Genomic DNA, 18137 nt, shown 5'->3' on the forward strand with positions numbered 1-18137 from the left:
TCACTCCAGCCCCCCTCGAGCCCTTTTCCTACCTCTTCCTTTCCCTGGGGGCGTAGTAACCACAGTCTGGCTTTCCTTCCTAGAAGCTGCCTTAATTTTTGTTATGGGAGGTGAAATTATAGGGGGCTTAGATAAGACTGAGACAGTATTCAAATACCTATTGCGCAGAGTAAATCTGCTGACCGCAAGCTCAGAAGTGGGTATCCCACTGCTACTGCCTCTGCCGCTGCCTCTGCCACTGCTCAGACCCCCACTGACTTGCTTCTCCATGCAGCTCACTTGAATCTGACTGCACTCATTAGTCCCGGTCACGAATATATCAGTACATTCCCCTGGTTCTCCAAAGGAAGCTCGAAGCCCGTCTTCTGCGCTCCACTCCCACTTCTGGGCCGGTGCTGCCTCTCCGCGATTTCTCAAAGGGAGAGACAAAACCGAATCAGGGCTTCCCGAGCTGCACGTGACCCTCCTGATCTCACCTTCAATTACACCGGCTCTTGATCTGGTGGGGCCCCTCAGCTGACAAAAGACCAATTCCCCCGAAAAAGGCTGCCAAGACCCCCGCCAAAGCGGACATCTTGGCACAAACTCTCAGCGACCTGGAGCATTTGCGATCAGAATATAGAGGCAAGTTAGACCAAAAAGTAAAAGCACAATGGCTGGTCCACAATATGGAGAATTATGAATATGGAGAAAAAGCAGGTGCTATCCTGGCATGGAAGGCAAAGGCAGATCGAGTAAAAAATAACATCAATAAATTGATAATAAATGAGACAGGAGACACCTCTTGTAACCAAGAGGATATACAAAGGTGCCTCCTTTCAGTGTTTTCTAATCTTTATAGAGAGGAGACATCTTCCAGTCCTAACAGTATTCAAGAATGATTAAAAAATAAGGCACTACCAACATTGAGAGCAGAGGAGCGCGATATGCTAGATGATCCTATTACAGAAGAGGAAATTAAACTTCATATTAAGAAAATCAAGAATAATAAGGCAGCTGGGACAAATGCTCTACCGGGGGAAGTCTATAAGGCACTCCAGGAGGAGTTAGTCCCTAGGTTACAAGAACTTTTTAATTACATCTACAGGTCAGAAGGTAGGGTTCCCCCCTCATGGAAAGAGGCAACAATAGTACTTGTTATGAAGCCAGGAAAGGACTCTCTTAAGGCAGACTCCTATAGGCGAATCTCCCTGCTTAACGCGGATTATAAGATCTTTACCAGCATTTTGGCGGGGAGAATGGTCAGGATAGTCCCACGATTGATTAATGTCGACCAAAAGGGGTTTATTCCGGGTAGGTTCATCCAAGAGCAATCTCTACAGCTGATAGGAAGTATTGATTTGGCATTGGCATTGTCAGAGCCCCTGGCTGTGGCGGCATATGACGCAGCCAAGGCGTTCGACTGTGTTAATTGGGCCTTCCTTTGGGAAACCTTAAAAATGATGGGATTTGGTGCAATATTCATACAAACCCTCATCAAGTGTTATGAGGGCGCCTCTGCAGTCATCCTTTTAAATGGTCTGTTGACGTCGAGTTTTAGTATAAAAAGTAAGGGTGGGCGTAGTTCGCGAAGTAGCACTTCGCGAAGCTACGCAAAGTGAAGTTCGCACTACGCGAGCTACGCGTAGCACTTCGCGAACTGCGAAGTAACATGTTCGCACTGTGCAAGATGTTGTTTTCAATGATTGCACAGTGCGGACAAGCAACCGGCACTGTGCAATCATTGAAAATGGCATCTTGCACAGTGCGAGCTGTAGTTTTCTGCTGCTCGAGTAGATTTTTACTCGAGCTGCAGCTTTCTCAACGCGAACTGGTAGTTTCTCATCGCGAGCGGTCGCGAGCATACGCGACCCCTCGCAATGAGAAACCTGACCTTCTCGCGTTGGGAATCTCGCCGGGAGGTTTATTTTCCATGCTCGCGATCGCGAACAAGGAAAAAGTCTCGCCAGGATGTAATTTTGCTTGCTCGCGGTCGCCAACTTGACGTTGAGGACCGCGAGCAAGCAAAAAATGACCGCAGCACTACGCAACACTACGCTACGCGTGTTCGCACTGTGCTACGTGCAGTTCGCGTAGCGCGAAGTAGCGCGAACTTCGCAAACTACGCGAGCGTAGCGTAGTGCTTCGCCCAGGCCTAATAAAAAGGGGGACCCGACAGGGGTGCCCCATTTCACCCCTATTGTTCGACATCTATATCGAACCCCTTGCACAAACACTGAGACTTGATACACAAATCACCCCCTTTCAAGCCTTAGATTATAATTGCAAATTAGCCCTTTATGCGGACGATTTTTTGGTTTACGCCAACAATACAGTGGAGGTGCTTCCCAAGGTAGAAGCCACCTTAAAGGAATTTGGTCTGTACTCTGGGTACTTAGTTAACCCCTCCAAGACTGAGGTAATGTGTTGGGGCGTTGAGAATTGGCTTGAAAGGAGTAGTAAGGAGTTTAGGTACCTGGGGATAACTATAGTGCAGGATTTAAGCAGTATCCCATGGATAAACCTGAGGAAAGTGGCTAAGGATATTGATCATCTTTTTTCTAGATGGCAGAATTTACCTCTCACCATCTATGGCCGTGTGAATTTGGTCAAGATGGTAATACTGCCTAAATTGACGTACTTATTTAGTACAATCCCTCTTGAGTTCTCAGGTAAATTTTGGGGAAAAATCCAAAGTAAAATTAGCAGTTTTATATGGTCTAATAAAAACTCTAGACTATCTTGGAAGAAGCTAAAACAAAGACTGCTAAAGGGTGGATTAGCCCTTCCAGATGTGCTTTTGTATTCCTTAGCCTTCCAGTTTAAAAATATACGTTCCCTACTCTCTAGTCCTGTCGATACTAATTGGGGGAAGATCTTGAGGGTAATGGCTAACTCAGAGGGTGGGGGTATTGGTTTCTTGTATAAGTTCGGGGCGCCTAGGTTCTTTAAGAAAGTTTGTTTAAAGGTTTTAAAATCTGCACTTAATGTGTGGTATAAAGTCAAGGTGAAATGGGGGATAAAATATTATTCAGACTTTGCCCCAATTTGGGACTCCCCGGGATTACCAGTATGTCTGAAAGACAGTTTGGCGTCCCCAATCAGAAATGCAGGAATTATGATCTGGTCTGACCTCATTTCGTCCAATGGAGTCCTTCCTTGGGAGGTTCTTAGATCAAAAATAGGTGATTCTTTTTCTAGATTCAAATATTTGCAATTATGTTCCTGGTTTTTATCAGAGAAGGAGTTTACAGGTGGAAATTGGGAGATTGAGACTATACTTCAGAATGTAAACCCAAGAAGAAAGGAGGTTGGACTCTGGTATAGGAGTTTATTAGACGCCGAGGATGAAGAGCTTCCCCCTTCCCATCTGGTATGGAGTTCCACTATAGGGGGAAATGTATCAGCCAGTTTATATGCTCTTTCTCTCCGAATCCTATATAAATTCATCAAGCCAGCATCTCTTAAAAAAAACAATTTTGACGTGATTAATAGGCTGTATTACACGCCTAAGAAGATAGCAAAATGTGTTTCTTGTCCATCCCCTAGGTGTCCAAGATGTAACTTGGTTGAGGCTGATGATATGCATATCTTCTATGACTGCACACATGTGAGAGACTTTTGGCATAATCTGGAAAGTACTATGGAAGGTGTTTTTAAAATTAAACTGCATATTAACTTAGTTCGAGTAATCTTTGGACTGGATAATGATCTTATGAGGCAGCTCTCTACGAAGCAAGTGGGGCTATTCTTGAGTTTGATATTGATTGCCCGTAGAGAGATCTGTAAGCTATGGAAGGATCCTAGACCTCTGTCTTATGAGAGCTGGTTGGGCGTAGCACTGGGCATAGCAAGACTGGATCAGGGCATGTTGGACAATCAGGATAATAACATCTGGTCACCATTGATCCTTTGAGGCAAGGAATTGAGGCTGGTTTAAGGCCTCATAGGTCTAATGATTACACCAAGCCTCGCACGAAAGAAGCTGGCCTGGTCGGTCTAATGCATAGGCAATAACATAAGCCCAGGGCGCCCAGGTTGAAATGGGGCTTGATTGTTAATTTTGCTGGTGCAGTTGGTGAAATGAGGACAGAAAAGAAGAAAAAAAAAAAAAAGAGTCTAGCTTTCTCCATTGATATTACACACTTTGTGAAAGCTGAATGTGTAATCCATAAGGCGCAATGGCGCAGTGTCGATAGTCTGTAAGGATAGCATGCTTGAATTTTTAAAGGGAGAGAGGGTATATGACATTGTGTAATATTTTGTGTGAACTGTCATGCAAGTTCGTGTTAGCTTCACTGTGGAATAAAGTCTCTTGAGATGTCTTCCACATAAGGAAGTAAATACCATAGGATCTTGAAACAAAGGGAATTGATGAGAAACAGAGAAGCTTTCAGAGTTAACTTTGAACAAATTTAAGTAAGTTTTCTTCTCCATTCTCCATTCCACCTGCTCGTTGATATGGAATCTGGGACCAACAATATTATGGTAAAATATTTTTTTCTTGATTTTAATAGCAAAAAGAAACCCACTTTGCCAGGGACTGTGAAATTATGCAATTGTACTGCTGCAGCAATTTTCACACAAATATGGATGTTCCATGTCATACATCATCTGCTGTATAATCTGCAGATTTGAGTAAAATTATTTTTTTTCTAGCTCAAACAGATTAAAAGTTATGAAAAAATATGGCAAGTTACGAAAAATATGGCTACTCTGCACCCCCGAAGGCTTTTCGCAAAGGTTGACTGGTCATCTTTCAATTGCCTATTGCTGTATTTGGGTGTTTAATTAGTACTAATAAGGTGAACTATTTTCCCAAACACTGTTAGGAGGTGTGAAAATGACAAACTAGTGAATTAATCATATAAAAAAATGTGGTGCATTATAAACGTTGTCTTTTCTTGACACATATTTGAATGAAATCTACTGCATAATTAGGGCCTCTTCTGCTGCATAATTTCAGTGGCCCTGCCCATAGCTGTTGAATTAGAAAACAGTAGTGTTACTTTTATTATGGACACAAGTAGACCGTGGTCTAATTGCCCTTATCTAATCGACTGTTCATTTGCTTAGTGTGATATTGTACAGTGTTCAAGTTTCCTAAATAAAACAGAAACTTCATAGTCAAAAGGGAGTAATATAAAGTTGGAAAAAGTATCGTCAGTTGCCCAGTACTAGAACGATAAACATAAATGAGCATTTTGTGAATTAAGAACTTAGAATAAAAGTATATCTGATCCCCTTCAGTGCAGTCAGTAAGTCCCACGTTTTGGCACACTAAACCGTGTCCTACCCATAATCATTCCAGCCCAATCCTTGCTTCGTTGTGGTTAATCAGAAATTGTCCTACACCAATAGAAAGGTTAATATCCCTGAATAAGCTGTAAACTGGATGATTTACTTGTAGAAACAACATACAAGTGGTAGGTGGAAGGTTTAAATTAATCTCAGCCTCTGGCAATTACTCCAGGCCACATCCAGTCCACTGTTTGTTTGGCTCCAGGCGTGGAGCAACCATGCTAATCAGTGTTGGTCCTCCTCCAATGTAAGCAATCATGTCCGAACTGCCAGTGCTCCCTCTGTACAGCAGCACAAGCAACCCAAGATCAGCTTCAACCTTGTTGGGCACCATCAGTGCGATGCAGCTTGAATCCTCTGGCAGAGTGAGCTACTAGACCCATGACTGGCATAACTGTTGCACTTGAGGCGCTATGCAGAGAGGAACTATAAAATGAAGGGTAAAATGGTTGAATTTACTGCGTTATTCAGTTATCAATCATTTTAGATGTTGAACATTTCATACTTATCTGTCTCGTCTAGGAGTAGAGTTTATCCTTTACTTCCGGGTATTTGGTAAGAAATTATTATGATTATTGTCTTAGTGACTTGGTAATGCTGTTTGCAAATCAACACAAACGTAGGGTAACAAAACATATATGTTGCAGTCGTAGACCATTCCAGAAATTAAAATGTAAATCCACATTGACTAAATGGAAAAATGGCAAACCTTTTCTTCCAGCATGCATGAAAACATTGAAGAGGATTATGAACTTTAGTATGCACTTTAATTGTTTAGTCCAATGCCTAGAATTTTTTTTTTCCTTCAATAAGTGCTTTACAAGTTGTTGAAATGTGAATATTTATTGATAGTGAAGCTAGGGGCTTTCAGTTTTTGTCCTAGATAGCAAAGTCTGTACCAGATTTTAAAGATATCCACAAGATAAATGTACTTACTATGATTCAAATGGAGCCCATTTACATAGGGCCAGATGCACGACCCTTTTTTACGGCCGCAAACGGGAGAACCTCCCGATTGCGACCGCAAAAATGGGTAATGACATGTACAAATGGTATTTTGTGAGTCGCTGACTCGCAAAACAGCATTTGCAACTCTCGCTATTAGGAAGGAGTGTCCCTTCCTAATAGTGAGTCACCATGCACTATTGTTTTGCAACCGCATTTGCAGCCGCAAAACACTCGCAGTTTACCACCTACTTCAAGTATGTGGTAAACCACTCACAAAAGGGAAGAGGTCCCCAGGGGACTCCTTTGTGAGTATGTGAGAAAATATTTTAAAGAGCAGGCAGTGGTCCCAGGGACCACTGCCTGCCTTTAAAAAAATGTAACTGAAAAGTTACATTTTTCTTTTTCCTTTAAGAAAAACGGGCTGCATTAAAAACATGGTGGTTTGCTGACCCCAGCAGGCCACTATCCCTGTGAGTGCTAACCATTCCTAATGGGGTTGCAAAGTGCGCCTGCCTCATTGATATTAATGAGGCATGCAATTTGCGGCCCCATTAGGAAACGCAAACAGTGTCTAAGACACTGTTGTACATCCCAATTTGCGAGTCGCAAGCTGTGAGTTGCAAATGCGACGCAATTTGCGAGTCGCAAATTGGTAAGTCGTACATCTGGCCCAAAATGATTATCTGTGATATCAGAAATGAGAAAAAGCTCTTCTGGACGTGCATTAGCCACTCCTGACCTAAACAATAAATGAATGACATATATTAAATGCAACACCTACTTGTATGCAGTTGAAATGTACAATATTGCATGCCCTGTCTATGATTGACAGCATTTTTTGTCTAGTCAGGAGTTTTAGTTTTAATATTTTCTTCTACCCGCAGGCCATATTGGATTGCTTCAAGCCACGCAAATGACACAGGAGGCAACAATAAGGGACCTGGAATCTGAAAAATCTAGGATCAAAGAGAGGATAGCTAGACTAGAAGAAGAAAGAACGCTGCTGCAAAACAAAAACCAAAATCTGGATGAACGGCAGCGGCAGCAAATCTTGGCCTTAGAAAAGGTAAATATATCAAATCGACAATGCTCTGTATCTACTGCTGCAGGCAATGTTGTTTCTAGTTTTAAAATACAATTAATGGGCAAGAGGCTGCTAACAAAGTTAGGGTATACAGTGGCACCTGCAATGCTGTCTGAAACACAGATGACAGTTTACAGAATATTAAGAATTAGTAGGGTATATCAACAAATGTAGCTTTATGAAACTTTCCATATCTGAGGTTCTATCAGAACCAAGCTCTTACTTTGGTAACAGCCTCATGTTAAGCATATCACGGACAATATATGTGATGGAGGCAGCAGCATAAACCCTACATACTACATTTTGTAAATAGAGTTGTTGAACATCTTTTACTTGAATGTATTTTATTGTTCTTGCACACCTTTTTGATAATTGTAGAAATTAAGTGCTGATTGTTGAAAAAGGCATCACTTTACAGATCATTCATAACAATATTTTACAAACGTTGTACTCCCAGCGCAAATGGTTTGTAAATTATCGTGCCATCATAAATTGCATTACATTAGTATGATATACAAAAACTGAGCCATTTGCTCTCGCTGGTTTGCTACTGAAGGTATGAGGGATATGTTCACTGTCATCTTTATCCCACTGCTTTGTGATCTGCAACAGAGATTCTGAAGATGGACTTGCTTGTGAAGTCGGAGTATAAGAGCGCTTTTACATCGCTAGAGGAAAGGACTAGAAAACAAACAATATCCATTATGACTTCCCTTTGTTTTGTCTCATCCAGAGTGACCAAGGTGGTCAATGCAAACAGGTTTTTATCAGATTCGTCTAGTTGTCATAGTTAAGATTACCTTTTGATACTATTGCCTATCACAGTTCACAGTTTGGTGTTTCCAATCTTGAACAGACAGCCTGAATCCCTTGGCCTGAATCCATAAAGTCTAGAGTTTGAAGACGTAGACCTTTCAGGCGACTGAATACAGATCATTGCGTAGAACAGGAAGTCTTCCACTAGACTGGGGTGCCTTCAGATTGACAAGATATTTGATCTATGGCCAGTGGGATTCCCAGATGCTTGCTCTAGCAAGATGCAATTCATTTAGAAATGCTGCCTGTATGGTGTAACATCAAGACATCAGCTCAGCACAGGGAGGAAACAAGATGCCCTCCTGAGCAGCCTAACTTTCCTGCATTCCTACCAGACTTCCACATTTGACCCCCTTCCTGTATAGTAAATGTTCCTGACAGCTACCTTGGCCTAGGATCCTCTATCACAGTGGTCTGCTGTTCTGGTTGGCAGCTTGGCAGGACATGGGCGGCTTGAGGAGCAGAGGTAGACATAGGGACTTTCTTCTAACACCTGGTGTTCCTTCGGAGCTGTTGTGTGTGTGGATCAACAAGTAGAAAACGAGAGGTGTTGGGTGGGTGTTCTCCTTTCTGATGAGGCTGATGTATGAGAAAATGGGGGCATCAGCGGTTCGGTGACCAGTAGCCTGTAGACAGTGCAGAAGCTGGCACTCTGCTGGTCCAGTTGGTTGCATGTCATCAGTGCGGCTCCCATGTTCTCTGACCTTGGAGGTGCTGTGGTGAGGGCCATTAAGCCTACCAGTAGCTGGTTTGCAACACAGCCGTGTTGTGTCGGATCATACATCCATGGAAAGGTAGATCATGCTCTGTTGCTGCACAGAGACTACAATAGAGTGGAGTTGTCAGAAATGGCTCCTAAAGCCTCCATTGCATACTGTGAGACTTGAAACAGACTAACTTTCTTTACAGTCAGAAACTGCTAAAGCTCCTTCCTGTGGCATTTGTATAATGAATCTTATCAGGCTGCAAGAGCAACCCTTAGACCCATGAGAACCTGGGTATGAAACAGGCTTTATGCAAAACGGGTTCTCATTAGTATACAAGGGTCTCATAAGGACCAGGGAAAAGGGGGACATCTGAGAGTCAATGCTTAATAAGCAATTGGAATGAAAATGTGCACTGGGGCATAGACTCTATGCGGTGTGCTCCGAATTGGAGCTTTTTTAGCTGAATATGGCCTTCTTCCACACACGGCGATTAAGGTATCAACACCAGGGTCATTCCCCTTGAGTGAGTACAGTCTTTCCTCACCGCATTAAGGTGTGCAGGTGCGCTTTAGTATATTGGACATATGACGCCCTTGTATCTAATTAAGGGTTAAAACATCATCAACACAGATGGGGGACATGGAATTATTTGATACATTTATGTTGTTGTTTATTACCAATACATTCGCTTGTTATCTCTTCCTGATTTTTGTATTTGTCCTTGTTATGGCTGTTACACTGGGCACAAATTGCATTGTGTTTCGTTTTGTACTTGTGTCTTTATGTAATTTTTGTTGAAGTTTGCAGATATAAATTTCCTTTTTCCTTTCCTATGTAGTGGTCTGTTGTGACTTATCTTTAATATGTCATTTATTGTATGATTTTTTTTAGCCTCTTAAATTGTGTATCGTTCAGCAAATAACACCAATGAGAACCAGTGTTGCATAAAGCCCATTCGTATAATTAAAACTGTCATTAAAAACACGTGTTGGATAGAACACAACATTGCTAACAAGTTGCAAGTGTAATTTCCCATGGTCCACGGCTCTCACAGACCCATGACACAGTGCATCACAAACATTCGAAGTATTGTACAAGCATCTGGGTGTTCCAATGCTGCTTTCATAGCTCTTTATTTGACCATGTAAGCTGACTTAGCGCAATGTCACCATGATATTTCTAGCATCCATTATTCAGATACTAGTTAATGGTAAAAGATACGCAGATCCTCAAATGAAAACATGAAATATTGGCAAGTGAACCCTATGAAAATAGGGCACATTTCTGCAGAGAACTCCTAATCGGGAAAAGGAAAAGTGATGAGTCCTTCTTGGTATGCCAATATCTTCTGCTGGTGTACAGTTGAGTTCCCCTTCAGTGAGATCCCAATTGTGAGTGTCTGAGATTTTAGTGTAGATTTTGGCTGATCTATGTTTGAGTTTAAGACAAGGTGTGTCTATATCGATTTCTGTTTTGTGAATCATTAGATGTGACCAGACCTTTTTATCTGTGTCTCAGGAATGAAGGCCTACTGGCCCACTCATGTAAGGTTCTGCTGTGACACATTAACCCAGGCCCAAGCATTAGCATCCCAGTGCATGTTTGTGTGCATGTATATGTATGGACTGTGTGGTACATCCTTTGTATGTATGAGTAAACCAGATAATGGAAAATGGTGAGTTCCATTTTTGGAAGCTTCAGGCCTGTTCATGTGTGCAGGATGGAGAGACGGTTGCTTTTCCAGACAGGGTAGGTGTACGGCTGACATTACCGAATCTGGATGGCGGGAACCTAAACAATAAAGTGGAAAGAGGAGACAAGGCTTCATTTAGGAATTAGGTTAGATCATTTTGCTGCAAAGAGCTGCTGATTAGTCTCCCTAAGAAATGTGATTTGATGGATGCTGGGTTTGCAGATGGGTCTCCAGTCTCTGTTGTTCAGAGTGTGAAGGCTCCTTTAGGGTAGGTCAGCCTTTTGTTTCTTTTCCTGATCACTGTTCAGACTGGTCATTGAAAGTCTAGTGCAGAATGCTCACATCTCTTTGTGCCTCCTTTGTAGGTGCTCCAAACTGGATATGACCCTGCTGTTATGAGCATCACTCTTCACAAAGGCTGAGTCTGAAAGACAGACTGGAGATGACGCTTGAAAGAAGTACCAACCCAAACCTGATCTGAGAGTGCAGAAAGAGAATTGACATCCCCTATCTGTTTTACCTGTATAAAAGTTAGTGCCAGTGTCCCACTTGTTGTCCCAGTTCCAAGTTCATTTGATCAAGGAAGGGGTGCTCCACAGAGTGTCCAGAGGGTTGCTGTGTAACCAGAGCTGGTGTATGCCAGCTTCCCAGAGATGAATGGACCTCACCTGGAACCTGAACTGGAAGGAAGAGTTGTCTCTCTGTTCTGAAGCACCTGGAGGCTAGCCTGCCTGGGAAGAAGCGGGAAGGAGAGTGACAGCCATGCAAGAGCTGTTGACTACCAGGTAGAGCAGAAGAAGCTGACCCTTGAGCTGAGGGCTCATCTGCTCAGAGAGAGGCTGGTGTGCTCCCGGATATGTTACTTGAATTTGAAATCCTTTAAAAAACAGAAGACAACAGGTGTTTGGCAAAACAGGAACAGTTTGTTTAATTAAACATTAAGGCCAGGAGAACAGTTACAGGCACGAGATCCGAGGACTGTCCAATTTACAATCGGTGTATGCCCTTCTTTTATACAAAACACGACAGGTTATAAAAGTTTCCGGCTTACCATATTTGGGGAGGAATGTTGGTTGCTGCCTTTGGAGTCATAAATTAATTGTCTATTGGTTACTACATGTGGGTCTCGACCTCGCGTGGACACAATGTGGTCAGTGGATAACATGTCCAGCATGGAGAGCGAGTGATCACTATGTGTGCTAGTCCTGATTAGCTGTGTGCACCTAACTCATGTGACAAATGACTTTTTATGGTGTTTTTGGGATCGCTCCGGCCTTGTGTATTTTATTGGGGCAATCTACCTTGGCCCTTTTAATGTTGCTGTACCTATCTGTGGGATTTATCAAGACTTTCCTGCCCGAGTGTTTGCCTGCCAACCACGCATCCTCCCACCTGTGGCCTATCAATCAGCAATCCTGGGCCTGGGTCTCAGGGCCTACTTGACTACATATTTGCGAGTCGAGTTTGATGTGAAGTTCACAACGGCTGATTCTGTAAATAAGGACGAAATGTCATCTTTAACAATGAATGCATCAATTTCCTTATTAAGAGATCAAAACACCAACTCTTTTGCCTGAAGAGGCTGTATCGTGGCATTGCAAAACACGCTCAAGCCTTCCTCCTGTCAGGCCCCGTGTTATCATCTATGCAAGGCAGTTCGGAAGTGGCAAGGTCTATTGAGGGATAGCACCCATGTCAAGGATTGGCAGACCTGGTACCCGACAAGCCTCTTTGAGAGATTTGGTTGCCCAGTGCTTGCCATGCCATTAGAAGAATAGGCGAAAATGGTGCCCCCTTGTTTATCCACAAGGAAGCACGTAACCGGTCGGAAGGCCCACCTTTTTAGGATTGTAATAACCAAGGTCTTGGAAGATTTGTAGATCATAACCCTTACAGCGGATAACCCTCCCCCCACGCCGCTTCAAGAACAGCTTCTTTATCCTCATAGTGATGCAGGCAGAATATAATGTCTGGCAGCAGGTGCAAGTTCTAGTTGCGTTGTCTCGCTCTATGGACCCTGTCAATACGGAAGGGGCCTGGGACATGGTTCTCGAGAAGTGGCTCTACAAGGCCCTTGACAAAGTTTTTTTGTTGTTTTCTTTTTTACCCGGTGGCACCTCTCTGATGCGCAGATTGCCCCATCTAGATCGATTCTACAAATCTTCTTGCTTTTCTTGTAGAGTGATCAATTAGTCATTCATTGTAGCAAGGCGGGAGCTGAACTGCTCTAGATCCAGGCATTGCTCATCTTTTGTAGACTCTAGTGAATCAACTTTGTGCCCTAGATAATCAAGGTCTTTCTGCACTTCTCTCAGGCTCTGCCTGAGGTCCTTACGGACAGCTCCTATTGTGTTTTTCAATATCAGTAAAGATTTGCATCATGAAACTCTTGATGAGCTGTTGGTATTCCTCCCTTGGGATGGGGTCACTTCTCCATGCTCGTTCCCTGTTTGCTTGCAACCTCCATGGCCCCCCTCCCCTTTCTTGGTGGCGGAGGCCTTGGGAAGATCTTTGATTGAGGTCTTGTTTGGGCCTTGTTGCAGTCACAGTGGACCTTTGTCGGTGGTGGCCAGAAGTTCTGTATCATGAGAATGCGGAGTTCCGCAGTTGGGTCCAACAAATAAGTACCTCACTGGAAAGATCGGGTCCCACTTGTGATGCCTCACAGCCCAGGCTGGACTACAATTATTTTGTTGATTGTGTCTAGGCTGATCGCTGGTTATTCTAAGTCACGAGTTCGGCTAGCTCCACTTCTTCTCACCGAGTGGGGACCCCTGTTGTAGGTCGTTGCTGCGAATCGCCCATGCTGGCTCCACTGATTTTGTGAGCATCCTACTCTCTCCCCAAGAGTCTGCAGCCACTGTGCTCACTTACTCCAGGGGGCGAGCCGAATCTTCATGGGCAGAACAAACAGGGTGTTACTAAACAGCCATCATCAGAGTGTCACAGAGATCGGTCCCTCTTCAGTCCCCCTGTTCATGAGGGTCCCATGCATGACCACCTCAGCAGGCCAGTGTGTCATCGTCACTGTCTTTGACTCTCGCTTAGGGCCAATCTCAGGAGCATTAGGAGAGGGCCTGCCGAAGCGTCCTCCCTTGAGGACTCTCAGCCCCTCTTGCATTGAGTCCTCAACCTCCCCCTATCTCATGGGTCACCCTTGCAGGGGGGCTGTGTACAGAAGATCAGCATCATCCATTGCAGCCTCACTCAAAATTACTTCTGGTAGCAGTGTGGGGCCCCGGCCACAGGTCTCTCAGCACCCCCAGACACCATCACTCCCAACTATGTAGAGATCCACTTTATTCAAACCCACCACATTCTGCTGGGTCCCACAGCCTCATTCCTGTCACTGGGGCCACCACTTCCTACACAGACAAGTCCTGGGTCTTGCTCTTATTCTGGCGAGGAGGCTTCCGCCTCGCTTCAGGGTAGGGAGGACCACAATTGTATCCCACCTGCATCAAAGTCTCCTGACGTTGAACCTCAGATCACGCCACCATCTCAAGGTGCCTCTCTGCCGTGCTTGGGTCAATCCCTCTAGGGACCCTATGCCCAGTGCCAGGCTGCGCAATGTCGGGGTTGCACAGTGGCTTACCGCGTATCCATCTCAGTTCAAAGAGTGTACACCACGGCCTTCAACATCGGGACCGGCCAACCAGTCCCGTTCCTGACAGTCCCTCGCTTGGCCTAGCATCATGGAGCCCCGAGTATACATCCACAATCACCAGGAACTCCTTTTCCCTGCAAGATGAACATCCATCGTCGCTTCAGATTCCTGAAGGACCCCCTCCGGCTGCAGCTTCAGGTCCCTACAGCCCACTCTGTCACCGTCATCTTGCAGCCGCCATGCTGCACACCCTTGCGGTCTGTTGCTAGAGAACAGCACACTTTGCTTGTCCAACAGGCCGTCACTCGCAACCCCGAAGGCCAATCCCCTTTACATATGCCAAGGATGATGACAGACGGTGCCTCCAGGAAACTGATAAGCCATGGCGAGCATTGGAGCTCTCCAATCAAGTGCCCAGCACCATATTGGACTTGCCCACGCTCCCCTGGCTCACAAAATACCTTTTAACTATTTACAAAAGGCCTTTTCTGATTCAGGAAAATATTTTTTACTTGTAAAAGTGTTTTTCTGACCCTTTTTGAAATGCAAATAGGAGAGGGCATGAAAGGGGCACCCTCCTCCTACATGAAATGAAGTTGCAAAACATTGATCAGATAGCAAAACCTCAAATGTTGTGGTATCTTATTCACAAAGAATGAAGCTCTCCCTATAGGGCATCTACGCCTTCGGCAATCATGACGACAGACTCAGGGAGAGCAGGCAGTTGTCTAGAGGACCATACCTGCTCCTGTCAATGTATTGCCACATTATTTTTTAAATACAGGGTGCTTAAAAAGACCTATTTCCTGTTTGGAAATGGAAGTGCAGAGATGGAGGTCTTCTGTCCCATGCAGGCCTCCTTCCTTGCATTTACAGCCAACAGAGGGTTTCAGTGTGTACAATTCCAAATTATGATTCAACAAGAAGGTTGTCTTGCAATCCCCTGTGAATCGGGGATAGATATCAATTTGCATTGTTAGATATTAGTATGTAGGTTGCATTGCAAATTGCAGTCCCATTTGCAAACTGCTTTGTGTGCAACTTGCATATCGCTGGTTTATCAATAGGAATGCTACATTAGGTACATGGTCCTACCTACGTAGGAGAAAGGCTACAATAGTGATGATGGTCCAAGAAATCGTCAGCACCCAATATGGAGGCTCTTACTGGTACTCTTCTTTTACCTCCTCGGATACAGGAATATTTACGTGGATAAGTCCAGAAATCTGGCTATGTGTGGCAGATATTAGAACAACGCAAACTGAAGGTATGTGAAAGTCATGAGTAAGCCATACAAGAAGCTGATCCTTCTTAAGATTTATGCACCCAACTTTGAATAATTGAACGATTGAGAAATCTGTTACCTGGAAACTGGTTGTCCTGATGCTAAAGAGAAAAAAAGAGAAGTATAACTTAGATGGAAAGAACATGAATTTTCAGAAACGTACAGAATAGTAGTATGGAAATAGATAAACGTGTGTAACTGCAAGGAATTCCAAGCTTTTGTCGTCAAGAAAGCAAAAGCTGGAGCTATGGCCTGATGCCGATGGCGGCAGTCACAGCTTGAGGATCCTCCGGCAGCGCCTTGGCTATCGGGCACCATCCTGCTTCGATTCTGACTCCTTGACCCCCAGACTCTAAGGACCCTGTTGCCCCTTGCTGGGGGCCGATGCAGAGGGGTTCCTGCCTGGCTGGGGCCAGAAGAGAGGTATGAAACCCTAAGATAGCAGTGGCGGTGTGACCTCGCCCACAAGATCGCTGCAACCTGCGCTGCTTAAGTTCTAGAATGTGTGGTGGCGACTGAGCCCTCTGGGGTCGATGCGGACAGGATCCCAGGTGCACACACTGTGATGTTGGTGCCATGGAGGTCAGTGCTTGGTCCGCTGCTGCCAGGACGTGAGGTGTGATAATTGGCAACCCGGTCTTAGGCTGCATGATTTTGAGACCCGGTGAGGCGGATGCATCCCGCTGTGGCTGCCACTGCCGGGGCCCCTGAGTCTCTGGAGTGTGCCCCGGAGGGGGGCCATAAGTGCAGAGTGTGGGCCTGTCTCCCCCATATGCAGTTCAGAGCGTTGGCATCGGAAGGTTTGCTGTGGGATGGCACTGAGGGGCTTTGCTTCATGTGACTGTCCAGACATGACTGTGAGTTTGATACTGCACCATAGATCCATCTGGTGCAGAGCGCCTCGCCATATTGCTGCCTTTTGGTCATGGCTAGGTCTCTGGCCTGCTGAAGGACCCAGTGGTGGTGTCTTGGAGGCTGCTGCATCTAATTTGAGGCTATGTTGGGGTGGACAATTGGGCTTCAGGAGTTGCTTTTTCTTACGCTGGCACTTCTATAAGAACTACCAATCTGCAGATTGGTTGGACTTGAAGGCGGAACTACAGCCCTGTTCTTCCTGGCCCTCCCTACGTTGGACATGAGCAGGTATTCCAGACTAAAGGCTGGAGGAGGTCCTATATTTTTGGCAATTCCCTCCCACAGTGATGCTGAGGAACGGTAGCATCACCCCCTTGGCCATGGTAGCACGGAGTCCTCGGCCACCCTGGACACAATCCTACTGGCCATCAAGGAAACAAGGGAGGCTTTGGATCAAAAGATAGATGCAGTGGTTATCGATGTGGATCTATTGTGAGATTATCAACGTAAACTGACAGAGAGAGACTCTACTAATGAACAAGTGTTGGGAGACATCTAGTCAGAACAGGGAACACTGAAGGAGAGGCTGGTGCCGTTAGAGGAACGTACAAAGGTATTGGAGTATCGCACTGAGGATACGGAAAACAGGGGCCGGAGAAATAATATCGATATGGTTGGTCTACCGGAGAGTTTTGAGGGGAGTGATATGATGTAATTTCTGGAAACCTGGTTCAAAGGCAAAATGGCCCGGTGGGTCTCTCCCCTTTCTTCACCTTGGAACGGGCCCATTGGGTTCTGGTGAGGTCGCCTACCCCTGTTTGGAGCGGCCCTAAACCCTGTGATAGCCAAGTTGTTGCATTATAAAGACTGGGACCAAATACTACTCCAGGCACATATCCGCAGTAAATTGATGTTGGGCGATCACAGAATAATGGTATTTCCTGATTTTACTAGAGAAGTGCAGAAACAGCTGGCGTCATTTATCAAGCCAAAATGCGCCTCTGTCAAATGGGTCTCCAGAATGCTATGTTGTTACCTGCGAAACTCCACCTTTCCACTGAAGGGGGAGTTTTTCTTTCACATCCCCTAAGGAAGTGTGGGACTGGATTGACAAACAGCTCCCCCCAGAGGACCGTATGGTGAGGGGTGGTGGCCGTCTGCACTCAGAGAGCAGGTCAGCGAGGAATTGGAAGGTGCCCACACTCACACAAGTGTAACAGGACCGTCGATTCGGTACCATAAGACAAAGACTCAGATGGTTCTTCGAGTGGACTGAAGCCTGGAACTGCCCTGGGTACGCCTCCCTCAGCGGATGACATTATCTGAGCATTGTTGGCTGCAGCAGCTCTGTTGAGTGGGGGTCAAGTTCACCGGTGGCCTTGTAGTCACCAGTGAGGGGTTTCTGTCTATTGCTGCTTGTGTTATGCATGAGAAGTGTTGTAAGACCTATCAGCAGTAAGTTTGGGCAGATGGCTTGGGTGTCGACAGTGGGGTGGGGTACAGTGGGATTTATTCCTCTCATTGGTAGCCGTGTGATTGCTTACAGGGGTTTGTTGTTTTGTTCAACAGTTTGGATGGGGAGTCGTTGCTTTACTGTCCTGGGGCGAGGGATGTTTGTTTAGGTCCATCGGGTTGCTTCGAGTTCCACTGCTATGGCTCTGGTCATTGGGGAGGGCCTCCTTGGTTGTCTGAAAGTCAGTTGTGTTGAGTATACTGCTGCAATGGGGTGTTATAAGGTAATCACCTGGAATGTCAGGAAACTGAAAAATCTGTTGAAATGCTATAAAGTCCAGTCTTTTCTTAAACGGAGGGGGATACACATTCCTGTACTTCCAGAACCCCACTTGACTGCTGCTGAGGGT

The 18137-nt window shown here is 45.0% G+C and overlaps 1 protein-coding gene across 3 annotated transcripts in view; it reads left to right on the plus strand.

Moving 5' to 3' along the window:
* The window catches only part of FAM184A (family with sequence similarity 184 member A), a 630233-nt gene that overhangs the window by 334486 nt on the left and 277610 nt on the right, over positions 1-18137 (plus strand). For all 3 annotated transcript variants that reach the window (XM_085611278.1, XM_085611279.1, XM_085611280.1), the window contains exon 4: positions 7113-7294. In XM_085611278.1, coding sequence (XP_085467404.1) covers positions 7113-7294 — 182 coding nt within the window. The remainder of the gene's footprint in view (positions 1-7112; positions 7295-18137) is intronic.

The sequence above is a fragment of the Triturus cristatus genome, chromosome 6 (genome assembly GCF_964204655.1).
Source record: "Triturus cristatus chromosome 6, aTriCri1.1, whole genome shotgun sequence".
Taxonomy (NCBI): Eukaryota; Metazoa; Chordata; class Amphibia; order Caudata; family Salamandridae; genus Triturus; species Triturus cristatus.